General features: G+C 38.4%; 1 protein-coding gene across 2 annotated transcripts in view; it reads right to left on the bottom strand.

Annotated features, from left to right (window-relative positions):
• LOC131432894 (small subunit processome component 20 homolog) overlaps positions 1 to 16,450 on the bottom strand; it is an 87,940-nt gene extending 71,490 nt beyond the window's left edge. Inside the window, exons 1-4 of one of the 2 annotated variants that reach the window (XM_058599469.1) lie at positions 16,321 to 16,450; positions 15,986 to 16,269; positions 14,828 to 15,933; positions 13,430 to 14,766 (exon numbers count right to left, since the gene is read on the bottom strand). In XM_058599469.1, coding sequence (XP_058455452.1) covers positions 13,430 to 14,766; positions 14,828 to 15,933; positions 15,986 to 16,269; positions 16,321 to 16,365 — 2,772 coding nt within the window. In that variant the 5' untranslated portion in view covers positions 16,366 to 16,450. Of the gene's footprint in view, positions 1 to 13,429; positions 14,767 to 14,827; positions 15,934 to 15,985; positions 16,270 to 16,320 lie in introns of those variants that run through there. The other variant, XM_058599470.1, reaches the window with a different exon arrangement.
• Between the last annotated feature and the right edge of the window lie 3,723 nt (positions 16,451 to 20,173).

The raw sequence follows: 20,173 nt of genomic DNA on the forward strand, positions 1-20,173 counted from the left end.
AGTTCTTCGGTCAGAAAAAATACAACACGACCGCTAAACTCAATGAATAATTCTCAAAATTTCACAGAATATTCTCAACTAAATTTCGAAGACATTATCAGGTGGGTTTTTCTATATTCTGCACCGTTTCCAAGAAAATTTAATGGGAAATGGGAAAATTGCAAAAAACCTACCACTTTACGGTAATGTCCTCAGCTCTTAATTTTGTACATAAACTGATATTTTTCTCTCGATGATTCATCTAGCAGTAGCGAAGAAAACTGCTTTTGCATTTACCAACAATGGCTGTTTTCCTAAGATAGTAAGTAGAACCTTGATGCATTGTAGATTGTTCACTTATTTTTTTTGTCGTGAATACGACTTACTTTACTATGGGGCGCCTTTTCAAAATTTACCCTCTGAGAGAGTGATAAGTTTTTGATCGTGAATATCTCCTGTTATATCTAACGAATCAACATAATTCTTGATACATGCCATCGGAAATATGATCACAATTTTATGATAAATCTTTCAGTTGTGTGACATATTCTTAAATAGTTCACAATTAAACTTTTCTGAAATGTTTGGTATAAACGAGTATCAAAGAGGATAATTCATATGGCGCGTTTGCCTTTCTCGTATTTTGAAAGCTCATAGCTCAGTGATCTGTAGAAGGATTTATATAATCTAACTACCAATAGAATCGAAAATCTTCAACTTGAACGTGTATTACAACAATATTGAAGTTTTTCAATAGTACACTATTGAAAAACCTGTTTGATTTAACCCATGACAGCACCAGCCAATCAGAACGCGAGATGTCTGTATCTATACAAGAGAATCCATATAAAAGTTGAATGGTTCACTTTTCCTATCATTTGCTAAACAACTCTTCCCGAAACAAGACACACGACAGCAACATTGAGGACCTGTCGTCTCATTGTTTCCCGATATGAATGCACGAGACACCGTCAGCACAATGCAACCGGAAAAGGCAGCCAAAAAATCCAGCAAGGCCCATTGCCGAAACAAGACACACACGAGAACCATCTCAGATCGCAATATTTCCTACCAAATGATTCATCAAGATGGGAGTTAAAATAATTTGCACCGTCACTAACACATTCAATTACGAACGGCAATGCGAAAGCGAAAGTGATGATTTTGAACACATCTTTATACTAGTTTACAAATATGCCGTGCGAAACAGAGTTGCCACAGATCAATATGTATTTTTGTCGCGAGTACTTTAGTATGCGGCCGAAAACAAAAATTGTTAGAACAAATGTTTCCACTTGATTTGCGCATTCTACTTTCCAGGCGTATCAGAACTGGCTAAACTTAAAGCAATTCTAAATATTTCTTTATCACAGTGATGTGGTCATCCTGAAAAGGACGGGGTTTTCAACGGCTGGCCAGCTGCAGATGGCGAGGGATGATTTTCGTTTTCGTTGTCATGGGCAGCGTTACCGGTCAACTCCAACACTTCGGCAACCAAGTACTCCATCACTGCCGCCAGGTAGACCGATGCACCAGCACTGACACGCTCGGCGTAGTTCCCCTTCCGCGGCAAACGATGGATTCTGCCGCCAACTGGGCACTTCAGACCAGCACGGTTTGAGCGGGACTTTGCCTTGCCCTTAATTGTTCCTCCACAATATGCTGTTAACAGCTCGACCTCGACGACCCATTCAGTATTACTGGCTGCCGCTCTGCTAACTCTCTCTTTTATATCGTTTCACTGTTTCCCGTTCTGCGTATAAGAAAGGAATTCTAACAAAGGGGACGTCCTACCGTGCTACCACTAGCACGTATAAAAGGAAATGTGATGTGAGAAATAGCGTCATTTAAGTTAAAGCAGCTACTCTGAACGTACGAGACACCGTCAGAACGATGGCTCTGAAAACAGGTAGAAAAGCAGATTTGTACCGTCACTAACACATTCAATTACGAACGGCAATGCGAAAGCGAAAGTGATGATGTTGAACACATCTTTATACTAGTATGGGGTCGTGTGAAAATATGCCATGCGAAACAGGGTTGCCATATATACAGGTTAATCTGTATTATTATTATTACTATCATTATTATTATTAGAATCACTCTTGCATACCGAAGATCGTAGATACATTTCAGATCAGGCCATTGCAATTGTCTCGTACTGAAATTTCGAGAAGAATCAGATATCTTCGAACTTCATAGCTTCAATAAAAATAAACTACAAATTTGTCGTACCTAGCTTCCTATATTAGCAAATTAAAAAGGAATTGTTTCAAGTTTGGAATATATAGTTGTAGAATAGTAGCTGTTTAATGTAACTAATCTGTACTTTAATGTAGGTGTATCGCTTCAAATTCTATTAGTGAGAAAGAGGAAAGCTTGCACAATTCATACAATCAATCAACTAACTGATATTCGGAAGAGTGATGGGAGCGTGTCAGTTTTTTCGTATTCACGACATCCAGTTATGTCTCTGACATTACTCACCCGCCTTTTTTAATTTAATGGCAAATGCTTGGGATTATCGGAAGGAATAAAATGGTTTTGAGCGATTTTCCATAAACTGCTTCACCACTAGTTTGGTGATATTACTTAGTCGTGTTTGATGAATGTTCGTAGCATGGCAATCACAGGATCAATTTTCGATTAACAATTTAACAATAAAATGAGACATTCTTCTTGAATATTCGCAAGTTCAAATTGCCGTTTTATTAAATATTGTGCCGCCATAACTAAGTTCAGTTCACTTTTAGAGGAACACTGAACTCGTTTAATAATTGTATCAATAGACGTCTCATTAGTCGAACTACCACATCATTTTGCTTAGTATTCGGTCTACAATTAATAAATGGCGTTAATGTCCAGCCAGCGACTGGCACCAAGGTGACAAGCGATTATTGATACACTCTTTTACTCAATGCTTGATCGGAGAAATAGGTATAAAGCGAGAAGACTAGTGTTTGATGGACAGAGAAGATGTTTGGATATAAGGTATCGGTCGGGTGACGGCCAGGATGTAGACCATGTTCGATGTACGCGCTATTGTGTCTGGCGTTTTAGAGTGACTAAAACAAGATTCAGAGTGGCGAAATGGTAGTGCGTATGCACGGAATGCATAAGAACGCAGGTTCGAGTCCTGTCTCTGAGCGTATCTTTTTCCAAAAATTCATCTTCTCTGTTAGCTTTTCATTCATTTGGTTTCTCCAATATATGTTTCCGCTCAGTTTTTGATGCTTTTATTATTTCTCCACAAATCATATCAAATCTAATAATCACACTCAGAAAAAAAGAACATTCGGCTGAAGAATTAACATTTTCTCCGTACCGGAAACTGCTTGATCAAGCACATACATTAAAAGATATACAAAACATTAACAAAAAAACTCGTCGTAATCCTAAAGCTAAGAAAAACAGCAATCAAGTATATTGTTTGCCATACTTGTGGTTCACAATTCACATTTTTATTGAATGGATCGGAATGGAAGAAATGCATTTATTGCTTGGAATGGTTATATGTTGAGTGTCAAGATGAAAAAGTAGACTTAGTGAAATGTATTCTATGTGGATCGGCCTAATAAATTCGTTACTTGCTTTATGATAAATTAAATCCTAATAAAATGAAAACTTGAAAAGAAAATAATTTCGTTATGGTCTGAAGTTCAATGCGATGTTTTGTTCGTAAGTTTGAATGAAATTAATACCAAATTTTAATTAGTTAAATTTAATTTTAATGCGTAAATTCTATCCGAAAATCAGGAAAGTGTGAATTGGGTTGTGACCTGTATATATGGAAGGATCACAGGCATTCTTAATAAGTTCTGAAAAGGAATTGTTAATCGTGAAAAAAATATTGTTCTTAGCGCTTAGAATCTGTCAGCAATAAACCAATATATAGAGCTATTGTACCAATAGTCATCTCATTAGTAGAGTGGCCATGTTATTCTACTGATTACTCGACTCTGCTGCGGCTCTAAGAAGCAATGCCGTCGAAAAAATAGTTCGAAAATGGTTCAATACTGCTACCATAGAGACATGAAAACTCGAAGCGTACGCTCCTAATTTCATCTTACTCTTGAAGTTAATCTATCGAACAAAGACAGCAGATCTCACTCTAACTAATTGTTTTCGACTTTTCGTATACGAGATGACTACTGAGATGAATTGACGTACCGTTACCACAAATACTCTCATTTTGTAGTGTTACGCAACGATAGCTGGTTAGAACTGATATTTTTATTGTTGCAAAGCTGATAACCATCCATGTTTGACTGAAAGAATCCAAGAATTCTGCATATATTCCACATTGACATTTTATGCGGTTTTAATGGGACATTTTGTATAATTGTTGTGGGGCATAGTTCCTGTTTGTTGTGGGGCATAATGTCTGTTTGTTGTAGGGCTTTCTATACAGTTGCTGGGGCATTTTGACGACGGTGCATGAAAAATTTCCGAAAATGATGCTTCTAAAAATGTATTTTCAAGGTCTTGTCTTCATTGTATCTACAAATGACATAAAGCCACAGGATTATTTACAATAGTATGACAAATTATCATATTTTTTACAGAAAATAGATCGAGAAGAATAGAGATTTACGTATTTTTGCTTACGGGTTTTTTACTTTTTATAACATTTTCCCCTACATCAGAGTCCTCACAAGCGTGCACAATTCAGAGAAAATATCTTCATCCACCCTAGAGAGCTCTAGCAACGTTGTGTGATCCAGTGGTAGAGTTGAAAGAGAATAAACACTCGATCTCATGATTCGTGCACACTATAGATAACGGTGGTGTATATGTGTGAAAGAGAAGAGCTCTCGTTGATGTTGTCAGTGCGAGGGGAAAAAATATACTTGCTTTTCGTCACACAGAGGAGATGGACGTCTCTGGTTGAAACAGAAGCTAGGCTTACCGAACTGGCTATAAATGCGTCGAAAACAAAATACATTAGGGGAAGAGGCTCTAAAAAAAGCAATACGACGCCTTCCACCACAAAAATTAATAGACAGTGACGATAGCCAGATGGTTTACTTATTTATTTAAGGCTCATCAGAATTGTTGTGCTCTATGGTCACGAGACCATTACTGTATTTGGCAGAGAATCAACGCGCCCGTAGTGTTTTGGAAAGAAAGGTACTGCGGACCATCAATGATGAAGTACAGATGGAAGAACGTGAACGTGAAGACGGCATAAGAACCTCGAGTTGCAAAAGCTGCTTGGAGAACCACCTATCGTACGGTCAGCTAAAATCGGACGTCTACGATGGGCTGGGCATGTCATTAGGATGCCGGACGGCAAACGGTAAATTCGAACGAATAGAATTATAAATGGAGTAAAGTATTAAAAATGAAAACTAAAGGAGGAAACAATTAATTTATATGTATTCTGTGATTGATATTTCAGCTTTCTGGTTTGTCTTTCATCTATTATCTTGAACCAATTCGAATGTTTACATGAACCTCATTTGAAGGCCGCTCTCACACTATTGAAAATATATTTTGTCATTTTAAGAGATCAACTGACGGTGGTTAAACTGAGCCTCAATTGAAGAGAAACGAGTGATGAATTGAATGCTGCCCGTTCGGGCCGTCAGCAAACATTGTGTGTGTCAGAGAGTGAAGTTTACTGCCATAGAGAGATCGTCAATGTGTTCCACATTCAGTTTCAATTGAATTGAATGAAATTTTACAGCACTGGTTACGACCAACGGTGAGCCCCTGGATGATGTTCTCACCTTCACATAAAATACATTCATATTTTTCTTTTCTGTTATTGCCAACACTGTTATTAGAATTACACGCAGAGATATTGAGCTTGTTTAAAATAACAAAACAGTCAGTAGATTTTAAGATATGATTTCTGTTGATTTCAAGCTAGAACAGATTGTTTTGAACCAATTTCTCCCTTCTATATTAACAATTATATCTATTTGATTTGAAGACAAATTCTCATCCTGGCTATCGAAAATCTGTTTTGTTTCGACAGATTTTACCATTCAAATAAATCAGCCATTTATTACATGTCAACAAAAGTTGAGTTGAAGTTATTGGCAACGAATTTGTTGATTCAATCGAGTTTTACATTTATATAAAAAAATGGTTCATTTTATCTATGATCTTATTTGTGTAATGGCAACTAAGTTTATTGTTAGAATTAACCGTATCAGTTTTGTTTCTTATAAGTCAGACAATTTTGCTCCCGTGGATGATCAAAAAAGTTTGCATGTTTTTTAGAAGGAAAAAATTTAAGTGTTTGTTTCGTTTCCTTGAGGTCTTTTAACAGTTGAAGTGTATGTATGGATAATTCAAAATATTACTAAACTTGCATTACATTACATAACACGTTTTTTTTTTTACAGAATATGATGATGCAGGAATTCCATCTTGACCAGATTAATGGAGCATCGAATCATTGATTGTTACTTGTGAAAAATTTGATCGTCCCGCGACAAAAGGGCCCAACAGCTATTGAGAGCAATTAACAATTTGAAAATTGATAAAAATCGAAATAAAAATAGTTTAAAAACTTACCTTGAAAATCAGTTTGAAAGAAATCTCTATTTACGAATAATGACAAACAAAAATGTATGATTTTAACAAACAAAAGCGTTTGTTGAAATACTAATTGTTTTAGGTTTGTGTCTTATCGTTCATTTCAACTGCCAAGTTTATAAATTCAAAGAACTATTAATATTATCTTTATCTAAAGCTAGTTCATTTTAAACTTATTTTGATAGTTAAATTTACCATGAAATTGTTTGTCAAGAAATTGACATAAATGCGCAAGTAAAATATTTGTTATTTTTAACAAAATATTTCTAGAAATGAACTAATGCATTGAGCAAAATAAAATATTTTATTTTGTAGCTTCAAACAACATTTTTTGCAATTTTAAACCAGATTTTCTTTTGTCACTATTTCAACAAAATAAATCGTTGTGTGAAACCAAAATTTAGTTATTTTTACAATATTTTTCTCTGCGTGTAGAAATAAATAAGCAACGTGCGAGAAAGGACGTAATTTCTTTACAAAGCGATTTTTCTTTTAGCCTCTTTCGCGCGTATCCGAACATTTTGGTCCTAAATTCGAACCGGATTTCGCGAAAGGACAGGTCCCGTGACAAAGTGGACATTCCGAGGAAACCACTTTCATCCGCGTGAGAAAGATTGTTCGTGTTCGCGCATCGCGAGTGATTCGCATCCGGACGCTGACATAACCACAATCCGTATCCTCTTGGATGGAGTACGGAAAAACAGTTTGAGCGTCGACTTTGCGGAAGCCGACCTTGCAGTAGAGATATCAAAAAGCGTCTGCTTTCGAGAAAGCCGATCAGACAGTGTCACAAACTTCTATGAACGATATTGTAAAACAAATGAAATGCTGGTAGTGAACGTTTTGTGAATATAAAAACAGCTACAGCATTGATGAGCAATGTTCAAGGTTTAGAAGGAAACGTGGAGCATTCGCCGGTTTCCGCGCAGAAAAAGAAAAAGGAAAATCGGAAACAGCAGCAAATATGTGACCAGAAGCTGAATGCGTTTGAGTTCCGGAGACAAGCCGTGGTGTCAAAGCTACAGCGAATGAGAAATATGATGGAAACAGCAGAAAACATCACCGTTCATCATTTGAAAACGTACCTGCGACGTGTTGATTCTTGCTATGACGAGTACAACTCGATTCAGAACGAGATTTATGCGGAGTTTCCGGATCAACGAGCAGAGCAAGAGAGTGCGTTCATAGAATTCGAGTTACTTTACGAGGAGTTTCGAGTAACGATTTGTGCCTCGATGGATGCGTTACGAATGAAACAAATTCAAGTTGTCCCAAACGCTGCCATTGCGGAGGGAGGCGAAAATCAGCAAACGATCGTTAATCAGTCGCTTGGATTACCGCACGTTCCACTCCCTACATTTGATGGAACGTATGAAAAGTGGTTCCGGTACAAGCAGTTGTTCCAAGATCTGATGCGAAAATATCCCCATCTATCCGATGCAATTAAATTGCACTACTTGACGCAAACGAAGGAAGGATTCTTAGTGTCAGTAGGATCCATAGTACTAGCCATGCAATGATTCTGTACATTAAGAATCGGCTGCGAAGTCTGTTGAAACAGAAAGGCCAAATCCCACAAAAGGAATGTAATGCCAAGACTTTGACTTTGACGCAAACGTTAAAAGGGAAAGCGGAAAATGTTCTGAGCGAGCAAATACTGAACGAGAACAATTTTCAACCAGCGTGGAACATCTTGGAAGAACGGTTCGAAAACAAAAGAACCATTATCGACATTCACGTTGGTGGCCTACTGAATCTAAGGAGAATGAACAAAGAAAGCTCATCGGAACTGAGACAGCTAGTTGAAGAATTCAGTCGACATGTAGAATCATTGGAGTTCCACGACCAGCTGATGCAGGGGATGTCGGAACAGTTAGTGATTTCACTTCTTACTTCTAAACTTGACAAAGCTGCACTTAGCTTATGGGAAGGCAATGTTCAACCAAAGCAACTGCCGAACTATAAAGACACAGTACAGTTTCTGCAGAATCGTTGTTTCGTTCTCGAACGGTGCGAAACCAATGCTTCTCACAAACCCAGCGAGGTAGCGAAGCAAAAGCAGCTGGTTCCAGTCGCGAAGGCTACTGTCAAAGTTCATGCAGCATTACAAACGAAAGAGAATGTGTGTGTATTTTGTGACGAGTCTTACAACGTCAACAAATGCAACACTCTGAAACAAATGACAGTGCCAGAGAGGATTGTCGCAGTTAAAGAAAAGCAGCGCTGTTTGGACTGCCTGAAACGTGGTCATAGAGTCGGCCAGTGCAAATCAAGGATGTGTACTGTTTCCGGTTGCGGGCGTAAACACCATACACAACTTCATAGTGAAATCACTACAGAGAAAGCTGTAGCAGACGGAAACGCAGCAGAATCGACGAAGGATGAACCAGTCGAAACTGGTCAATCAACGAGTGTCACTTGTACTAGTGCCGTGGTGAAATCGCAAGCAATCTACAAAAACGAGGTGATTTTATCTACCGCTATAGTGCAAGTAAAAGATTCCCGAGGAGAATTCCGTCCTGTTCGTGTGCTGTTGGATTCAGGCTCCCAATCCAACTTCTTATCTGAGTATGTTGTGAATCTGCTTCGCTTGAAATGTGAAAACATCAGAGTGGGCGTCGTTGGAATCAACGGTGAAAAGCTAACAGTTACACAACAAAATATTGTCAGAGTAAAATCATCGTATGGAGATGCGTCATGGGTCCTCGAGATTTTGGTAGTGCCGCAAGTTACTGGCATCCTTCCGTTGCAGAAAATTGATATACGACAATGGGAGTTTCCTCCTAATATGAAATTAGCTGACCCTAGATTTAATATTCCTGCAAAGGTTGACATGCTCATCGGAGCTGAACTATTTTTTGACCTTCTAATTACCGATCGTATGAAGCTGGACAATGGCCAGCCCATGCTGTGGCGATCAGAGCTTGGTTGGATTGTGCGCGTTTCCCGAACGAGTATCAAAAGGCCTTCATTGGTGGCTGTCGCGCACTATATCTCTTCGGAAGCGAGTTTGGAGAATGCTGTGCAGCGATTCTGGAAGCAGGAAGTGGAAAAACTTACGTCTGAGTTTGAACAGTGTATCGATCATTTCGAAAGGACCCATCGGCGAGAGAATGGGCGTTTCGTAGTTCGGCTTCCATTTTGAGATACAATTAAGTTACTTGGCAATTCAAGATCTCTTGCGGAAAGGCAATTCCTGCAACTGGATCGAAAATTTGTACATCAACCGGAACTGAAAAAGCAATACGTTACGTTTATCAATGAGTACGTGTCTCTCGGGAAATGCCGTAAATTGGAGAACGACGATGATGCAGTTCGTGGTTACTATTTACCACACCACGCAATTTTAAAACCCTCGAGCTCGACCACTAAGCTTCGTGTCGTGTTCGATGCGTCGGCACGAACGGATACAAATCTTTCTCTGAACGACGTGCTGATCACTGGACCGATAGTGCAAGACAGCTTGATGGCGATTGTTCTAAGGTTCAGGAAATACAAGTATGTTTTCACAGCCGACATTCTTAAAATGTACAGGCAGATTCAAGTGGATGATCGTGATGTACCGTACCAGAAGATACTTTGGAGAGATGATGCCCGAAAACCACTCGATACATACGAATTAACTACAGTAACTTACGGAACTTCTTGTGCTCCATTCTGTGCTACGGTATGTCTCAAACAGTTAGCGGATGAGGAACAATCAGAATTCCCGATAGCTTCAAAAGTGATTAAAAAGGACTTTTACATGAACGACAAGCAGCTTCTGATCCGAACCCCGGAAGACGAACGTGAATTACAGGCGAAAATTAGTGATCACGGTTCTAACGAAGTAATCAAAACACATGGGTTGCTTTGGAATCCGACGGATGATATGTTCCTGTTCAACATGCAGCCAATATTTGAAGTACGAGATTACAACACTAAACGTACAGTGCTTTCGGATACAGCAAGAATCTTCGTCACTCTCGGCCTTTTGGAACCAGTGACCGTTGTGGCCAAACTATTCGTCCAAGAGCTTTGGGCCTACGGTGTAAATTGGGACGAGCGCCTGATGGTGGAACAGGAAAGTTAATGGAGAAAATTTCAAGAGTCTTTGCAGGAGATTAACGAATTGGAGATACCACGAAGGGCTATCGCAGACGGCGCCCTAGTGTACGAAATTGATGGTTTTTCGGATGCTAGCAAGAAAGCATATTGTTCATGCGTGTATCTTCGGAGCATCATGCCCGATGGCAAGGCTGAAATGTATCTTCTGAGCAGTAAAACTCGTGTGGCGCCGTTACCGAAGTTGTCTGGGAAACGCAATACTAAACCTTTCACTATTCCGAGAGCAGAATTGTGCGGTGCTCATTTGCTTTCTAAATTGGTCACAACTCTAATTGATGCAATAGATCTGAAACTCAACGGCGTCTTTCTTTGGTGTGACTCTCAAATCGTGCTTTGTTGGCTACAAAAATCTCCAGTTAATCTGGAAGTATTTGTCGGAAATAGAGTGCGTGAGATTCAACAGCTGACACAACATTATGAATGGCGATACGTTAACACAAGAGACAACCCCGCAGATATCGCATCCCGTGGAGTCACACCATTAGAGCTGAAACAGTCAATTGTTTGGTGGCGCGGACCAGCAATGCTGCAGAATGTTAACTACGAGTATCATCAGTTCGAGCAAAACAATTTTAACGAGCAGGAATTAGAATTGGTTGACTTAACATGTGCATACGTTGCCGCGCACACAGAAGTAAACGAGTTGTTGACGAGATACAGTGACTTTAGGAAACTACAACAGATGGCAGCATACATCTATCGTTTCGTGAACAACTGCCGAACGAAGGAAAGAAGTAAGCGAGTCACAGGATATCTGACAGTCGCAGAGTTACGAAATGCAACATACAAAATCATTGCGCAGGTTCAGCGCGTGGGTTTTGCAGCAGAGTTAGAAATGTTTAGAAGAGGACAAATACAGAAAAGCAAATTGCTGAATTTGGCTCCATTCATCGACCACGATGGGATGCTGAGAGTTGACGGGTGTCTGAAACATGCCAAACTTCCGTATGAAAAAAAAGCATCAATTGTTATTACCACATAACCATCACGTGACTAAAATACTAATTTCAATTTGTTGGCAATAATTCGTCAACGTTATTGGCCAGTTCGTGCAAAGTGCGTTATTCGTCAAGTTGTAAGGCAGTGGTTCGATGTTTTCGAATACGCCCTCCTGAAACCGAGCAGTATATGGGTGAGCTGCCTGATTACCGAGTAAACCCTTCGTTTCCATTCTCCAGAACAGGCATAGATTATGCGGGACCTTTCTTCATTCGTCAAGGAGTTCCCCGTACATTGAAGGTGAAGGCTTATGTAGCGCTATTCATATGTATGAGTACCAAAGCCATACAACTCGAATTAGTCTCCGGATTAACATCGGAAGCATTCTTAGCTACTTTGCAAAGGTTCATCGGACGACGCGGCTATCCAGAAAGGTTGGTGTCGGACAACGCAACTAATTTAAAGGGCGCACAATCAGCGTTGCGTGAATTTCACGAGATGTTTCAGTCGCAGCAAACAGAAAATGTTATCAACAAGTTTTGCTCAATTAGGGGGATCCAATGGTCGTTCATTCCTCCTCGGAGGCCAAACTTTGGCGGCATATGGGAAGCTGGAATTAAAGCAGCCAAAACCCATCTTAAGATAGTGCTGTGTGAAGCATCTCTTAACTTTGAAGAAATGAGTACAGTGTTGACTCAAATTGAGGCATTGGCTGCTCGGGCGCATAACGGAGATATTCCCTGGAGCGGAGAATTTGGTTCGCGTAGTTAAGGTTAAAACAGCAAACGGAGAAGTACATCGCTCGGTAAACAAAATTTCGATTCTGCCTGTCGAGGATAACAATATAACGGAAGATTGATTTGACAACGTGTCAACGGGGGGAGAATGTTACGACCAACGGTGAACCCCTGCATGATGTTCTCACCTTCACATAAAATACATTCAAATTTTTCTTTTCTGTTGTTGCCAACACTGTTATTAGGATTAGAAATAAATAAGCAACGTGCGAGAAAGGACGTAATGTCTTTACAAAGCGATTTTTCTTTTAGCCTCTTTCGCGCGTATCCGAACAAAGTGTAAGGGGATTTACGAAGTATCCGGATACGTTTGCTATATACAGCAACGAACACCACAGGACTAGGATGATAATATACAAATATGTCTAAAAAAATTTTGAACTATTGAACATTGTCGTTCTCCCCAACCACAATATTCGACGGATAGAATTTTCAACAACTGTCAACATAGACGAAATCTGTGTTAAGGCCAACAATGCCTTTAAACGGTAGGACCATCTACATATTACGTACAATGTATCACTCAAGTGTGAAAAAACCGTATGCGCTGCGTGCAAAGTATATACATCCGATTTTTGTTTTTTACCTAAAGATAGACAAATGGTGTTGTTTTTTTTTTTTTAACAATTATTACCACGAAATTCGTGAAATTATTGGATTTCTCTCGCATTCACAAAATCACAAGTGATTCGAAGCAAACACGAGTGGTGTATAATATTCGCAAAGAAGTATGTGCAATGTCGTTTTTCATTGAAAGCACTCGTGGAGTGTTTTGCTTGATTCGTGTACTTTTCATGTAGTCGAGCAATCAAAACCGGTGCACTGTGTCTCATTAATTTGCACCGTACAAAAAATGCATTTCGGGGCATTATTTTGCACCCGTTTTCGTTTCCGAGCGGCAAGCATGCAAACCAAACTTTACAAAACCGTTTCATTGATTGACTTTCAGGGCAAACACTGGCACCGAGCGAGTGGAATCAATGAAAAACGACATAAGTATGTGTATTCTAAGAGGTAAATATCTTGGCAATATTTTTTTTTTCGATTAATGAACTTACCTCAAATCTGTCTTCTTCCAACACGACGCATCGCATAGTATTTTCAGCATCAATAGATTCCGTGAAAAAATTCGCAATTTCCTGTTTAACTGTCTTATCGTTATTCAAGCGATATAAATTATCCTTGTATGGTGTTAATGAAGCATTGTCGTATGTGAATATACAGTCTAGGGCTAGCTTTTGCACATCGTGGCTACGATGAGTAAGAAACTCTAGAAAAAGCTCATACAACTGTTGCGCTTTAAATATCGTTTTTGGGGATTTCATGCTTGCGAAAATGTTGAGGTAAGCAATCAAAATTTTTTGAGTTGCTTTCGGAGTCTCGTCATTCACCGATTTTTCAGCTTGTTTGATTCGATATTCTGTTTCGATAAAGTGTATGAATGATTCCACAATTTCACGATTCATTGCCTCGAAAATCCGACTGAATTTCGATAGCATGACTAAAAGCTGAACTCGAACATTTACGAAGTCAATTTTCTTATGTTGGAATAAAAAGACGTCTTCTATATCTGCCATGGTGTCCTTTTCAATAAATTCCGACTTTTTTTCAACGGATTTCACGCATACAGCTGTTAACAGAAAATCTAACTGACGTTTGTAAACAGTCCAAAAATCCGAAATAGAAAAATTATCAGCATAGGATTGAAGAACCTCCTCGGCGTATTCCCATAGCAATTTAAAATTGATTGAAAACATCGATAAGACAAATCTCATTATGTCCAAACGGAACGTATTCTCTCGAATGGCCTGAAAAAATTTTGCATCAAACTCCAGCTTTTTTAGGAGCACTACCTGTTCACGATAGGTGTGGATGTCCGTTTCTATATTCTCGATATTGAAAAGTAAGTCAAATACAGTTTTATTTTCGTCCTTTATCTTCAGTTTTTTAAGATGACCGAACAAAGCGAAACTATGTGCTACCAATAACCGGGTTTGATGATGAACAGACGCCAAAAAGTCACAAAGATTGCTATGGACTATTTCAAAAAGAGCTTCATCAAGAAACTGTAAATTTTCCTGGCTTATTTGAACCAAACATATGTTCACGATGCCGATGAATGACTCATTTTTACTCATGGAAATAATCGGCAACAGTCGCTTGATCGTGTTGAGAAAAATGCATACTTCTGAACTTTTCAAGTGAACTAGTGTTTCTACAAGCAGATTCAAAGCAAATAGTTGATAATTTTCAAAGTTGTCTTCTATATCATCTAACACGACTTTAACTTCTGTCTCCACTGCCTGTATCAGTCGTTCATCAATTGGAAAATCTTTTAAATGGGGTAATAGAATAAGATACATGAAAAATTCAGGTCGATCTTCTGGTTGGTAACCTAGAAACACAATGTGAGAAGTACTTATATTAGACATATAATTTATATAAACAAACATTACCTTTAAGTAATTGCCATATCCGTTCCGTAACTTTGTTACTCTTTAACAAAACCGGGAATTGTTTCCAATCAGTCAAATTGATTCCATGCCAGCTCATAGGCGATTTATTCATAACTATTTTAACTAGTATTTGTAGGGTATCGAGATCAAAGTTTTTTTGTGCATGTTTTTGAAAATCAGGAAAAACCAGATTTTCAAATATTGAGCATTCGATAACACTCAGTACAAATATCCTTAAAATTTTCGGCGAGCGAGAGCCAATAGTCATAATATTTTTTGTTAACCGACTGGCTTGCAGTTGGGTGATGTTTAAATACTTTGAATTGAGCATGATTGTTGCGATCTTAGTTACACTTAACAGAATTTGCTCTGAGTCTGTGGCCCCGATAGTTTTTACTAATTTTCCTATCATGGCGGAAATGTCATCCAAGAATTTTCCATGTTGGTATTCTAAAGCAAGACCTGCCAGCTGCAAAACATAATGGAAGCCTTCTTCATTGCTCATTTGATTCTCAATAAGGTGTTTGTCCATAGCTTGATATGTAATAATCCAAAATTGCTTCATACTAGTAGGCTCGATACATTGAAGCATGTCAGTCACAGTTTGAATCAAAATGCCGAACAAAATTCTGGGATCGTAACCATTTTCCGTTGACGCATTTTCGCTTATCATTTCCAGAAGTAGATTCCAGTATTGCTCTGCGCAACTATGAAATTTTTGATTTGTTCCACGCATGATTTCCAGTAGGAGTCTTCCGCAACCCGTAGATAAGGAAGGGTTTCTGCCAACCGCAGCTGTTATCATATAAATGAGCTCACGTTTGTTTTTAGTGTCACGCGCAACAAAACTAAAACACTCCGCACTAAAATTAGTTAAATGGACTGGCTTAGAATCATCGAGTAATATAACCATTCGCTCAAAAATCATATTTAAACATTTTCGCAGGAATCCTCGAAGTATTTTAAACAGAAACGCCAAACAATGTAGTGTCCATTCAAGTTGCTCAGCATCGTTTGTATCAAGTAGTAGGATTAGTTTATCAAATATATCAAAGAAAAATGGACAAAACTCATCTCTTAAATCTTTTGCCAGAACGACTAGAATCCTTGAAAAAAAAGTGATGAATTTTTTTATTAGTGATTGAAAATAATAATTACTCTAAAAGCGCTTGTAAAGAAAGGCAGCTTGCTTTTTCAAGACATTTGATCCAGTGTTGAAACACAAACTCTTTCCTGTGCAATAACTGCGGCAATGTCACAATCCCACGAACAGGTTCATGAAAACGTATAAATTCTTCCGATAAATTAAGAGCACTCCATTTTTGAACAGCCTGATGGAAATACGAACGGTTGTTTTCCAACTGTTCATTCTCGTGTTCGACATAATATAAGGCAGATCGGCGAATATCTACTTCGTTTATACGCTCGCTGAATGTTTTGAACTACGAACAAAAAAACTGTAAATGTCCTTATTATAAATACGTTATGCATACCTGGAATATGTTTTTTGTTTTATGTTTCAATGGACGATTTTTCATGTTTTCAATCGGTACAAATTAGAACTTAATACGAAAGAAAGCTTTTGTTTATTAAACGAGCACGTGCAACTTTGACAGATAATTATAAACACGATTATAAAAGTTATCAGGACTTTGAGTTATTCAATTTTTTTTGTTTGTGTTGTCTTTTCGACAGGCTAAGACCATAGTTGATCCATCTCGCCGGTGGTTTGTGTTCAATGATACCCACATACGCATGGCTGCCATATGGCTGACTAAACTCTGCCAGCGGGAAAAATATGGCTGGTAGACATTCTGGTGACCGACTGCCTCATCGCTGCCAGATATACTACTCAAACGATACAACCGTATCTACCAGGATTTTTCCACATTGAAATCTTTGACATTTTCAGCGAAGGTGAGAAGATGAAAACGCTCGGCTAACTTAGATACAGGCGACTTTGTTTTGTCAAATTGGATTTGACAACCGACACTGAATCAATTTTGGTAGCCGTCTGGTGGCCATGGCTGCCCAGGTAGCCAAAACGCTATAGCGGACCTTACACGATCATTAAAAGTGTCATTACTAAGTAATGACACTTCTGCTCAAACGCTCGTCATTACTGCATTACTGTACATCATTACTTTTTAGCCTTACACGTTCATTATTAATGATGAGTATTTGTAACTATTCCAGCACGGGGCTTGTAACCAGAATAACTTTCCCTCAGCAATTAAAGAATATTAGCAATATTCTTTATCTTCGTTTAGCTGAAAATAAATTTTATTTGCAATTGAAACGTTAAGGTTGGTCATTTCCAGATTTTTTTTCACGTGCAGTTCTGAAGAGCAGGGATGCCAGGTCATTTTTACAAAAATCTTTGATCAAGCCAAAAACATGTCTGCGAAAATTCTTTTACGATATCAACTCAAGCCGAAAATCGAAAAATAGTCAATTGTTGCAATTGTTAGCATTTCTGAAAGCGCGTCAAAAATGAATTGCTTCATTTGTAAAGACACGATATGTTCGTTACCAATATTAATGCATCATTTAACTGTATTCCATGGAACTCCAATTAATTTAAAATACGAATGTACTAACTGCGTCCCGAAAATGGCTTTCCAAGACAAGCATCGTTTCAAACGTCACGTTGTGAATGCCCATTCAATTCTTTTGTCGTGAATACGACTTACTTTACTATGGGGCGCCTTTTCAAAATTTACCCTCTGAGAGAGTGATAAGTTTTTGATCGTGAATATCTCCTGTTATATCTAACGAATCAACATAATTCTTGCTACATGCCATCGGAAATATGATCACAATTTTATGATAAAACTTTCAGTTGTGTGACATATTCTTAAATAGTTCACAATTAAACTTTTCTGAAATGTTTGGTATAAACGAGTATCAAAGAAGATAATTCATAAGGCGCGTTTGCCTTTCTCGTATTTTGAAAGCTCATAGCTCAGTGATCTGTAGAAGGATTTATATAATCTAACTACCAATAGAATCGAAAATCTTCAACTTGAACGTGTATTACAACAATATTGAAGTTTTTCAATAGTACACTATTGAAAAACCTGTTTGATTTAACCCATGACAGCACCAGCCAATCAGAACGCGAGATGTCTGTATCTATACAAGAGCACCCATATAAAAGTTGAATGGTTCATTTTTCCTACCATTTGCTGAGCAACTCTTCCCGAAACAAGACACACGACAGCAACATCGAGGACCTGTCGTCTCATTGTTTCCCGATATGAATGCACGAGACACCGTCAGCACAATGACACCGAAAAAGGCAGCCAAAAAGTCCAGCAAGGCCCATTGCCGAAACAAGACACACACGAGAACCATCTCAGATCTCAATATTTCCTACCAAAAGATTCATCAAGATGGGAGTTAAAATAATTTGCACCGTCACTAACACATTCAATTACGAACGGCAATGCGAAAGCGAAAGTGATGATTTTGAACACATCTTTATACTAGTATACAAATATGCCGTGCGAAACAGAGTTGCCACAGATCAATATGTATTTTTGTCGCGATTACTTTAGTATGCGGCCGAAAACAAAAATTGTTAGAACAAATGTTTCCACTTGATTTGCGCATTCTACTTTCCAGGCGTATCAGAACTGGCTAAACTTAAAGCAATTCTAAATATTTCTTTATCACAGTGATGTGGTCATCCTGAAAAGGACGGGGTTTTCAACGGATGGCCAGCTGCAGATGGCGAGGGATGATTTTCGTTTTCGTTGTCATGGGCAGCGTTACCGGCCAATTCCAACACTTCGGCAACCAAGTACTCCATCACTGCCGCCAGATAGACCGATGCACCAGCACTGACACGCTCGGCGTAGTTCCCCTTCCGAGGCAAACGATGGATTCTGCCGCCAACTGGGCACTTCAGACCAGCACGGTTTAAGCGGGACTTTGCCTTGCCTTAACTGTTCCTCCTGTGTGCGTGTTTCTGCGTAAAAATTCCACAGTACGCAGTTAACAGCTCGACGACCAATTCAGTATTGGCTGCCGCTCTGCTAACTCTCTCTTTTATATCGTTTCACTGTTTCCCGTTCTGCGTATAGGAAAGGAATTCCAACAAAGGGGAAGTCCTACCGTGCTACCACCAGCACGTATAAAAGGAAATGTGATGTGAGAAATAGCGTCATTTAAGTTAAAGCAGCTACTCTGTACGTACGAGACACCGTCAGAACGATGGCTCCGAAAACAGGTAGAAAAGCAGATTTGTACCATTACTAACACATTCAATTACGAACGGCAATGCGAAAGCGAATGTTGAACACATCTTTATACTAGTATGGGGTCGTGTGAAAATATGCCTTGCGAAACAGGGTTGCCATATATGCAGATTAATCTGTATCATCATTGTTATTATCATTATTATTATTATTATTAGAATCACTCTTGCATACCGAAGATCGTAGATACATTTCAGACCAGGCCATTGCAATTGTCTCGTACTGGAATTTCGAGAAGAATCAGATATCTTCGAACTTCATAGCTTCAATAAAAATAAACTACAAATTTGTTGTACCTAGCTTCCTATATTAGCAAATTAAAAAGGATCTGTTTCAAGTTTGGAATATATAGTTGTAGAATAGTAGCTGTTTAATGTAACTAATCTGTACTTTAATGTAGGTGTATCGCTTCAAATTCTATTAGTGAAAAAGAGGAAAGCTTGCACAATTCATACAATCAATCAACTAACTGATATTCGGAAAAGTGATGGGAGCGTGTCAGTTTTTTCGTATTCACGACATCCAGTTATGTCTCTGACATTACTCACCCGCCTTTTTGAACCACAAATATTGAAAGAAAAATCTATTGAAGACAGTGCCAGTTATATTCATTTAAACAATATACTCGCAGCACCAGATAATTACCAATGCAAAGAACCTCGTAAGTCCGTAGATAACATCACTGACTCGGAAAATGATAATAGTTTGGTTGAAAGTGATATAATCGATATAATAAATAAACTCAGAGAAAGCTTTTTAAATTTTACTCTAACACTTTATAGTAAAAAAAACTTTGCCAGAAAAGACGTAGTTGAACTTCAAAAAAATATATCAGCACAGATTGTTAGACCCATTTGCGACGCGCTTACAAAAGTGAGTTACATTCCGAAAGAAAACATTTATGAAGAACTATTACAGGAAATTTATATCTCTTTTCAATTCGTGGCAACAGAACATAAATTTAATAATGAACTTAAAAATCTTAATCTGATTGAAAATCCGCAGACAATAGAATTTAAGGATAAAAATGAAAATGTAATTTCTAGAGGCTATCTTATGCCTATAAAATATCAAATTCGAAAGT

The sequence above is a fragment of the Malaya genurostris genome, chromosome 2, assembly GCF_030247185.1.
Source record: "Malaya genurostris strain Urasoe2022 chromosome 2, Malgen_1.1, whole genome shotgun sequence".
Taxonomy (NCBI): domain Eukaryota; kingdom Metazoa; phylum Arthropoda; class Insecta; order Diptera; family Culicidae; genus Malaya; species Malaya genurostris.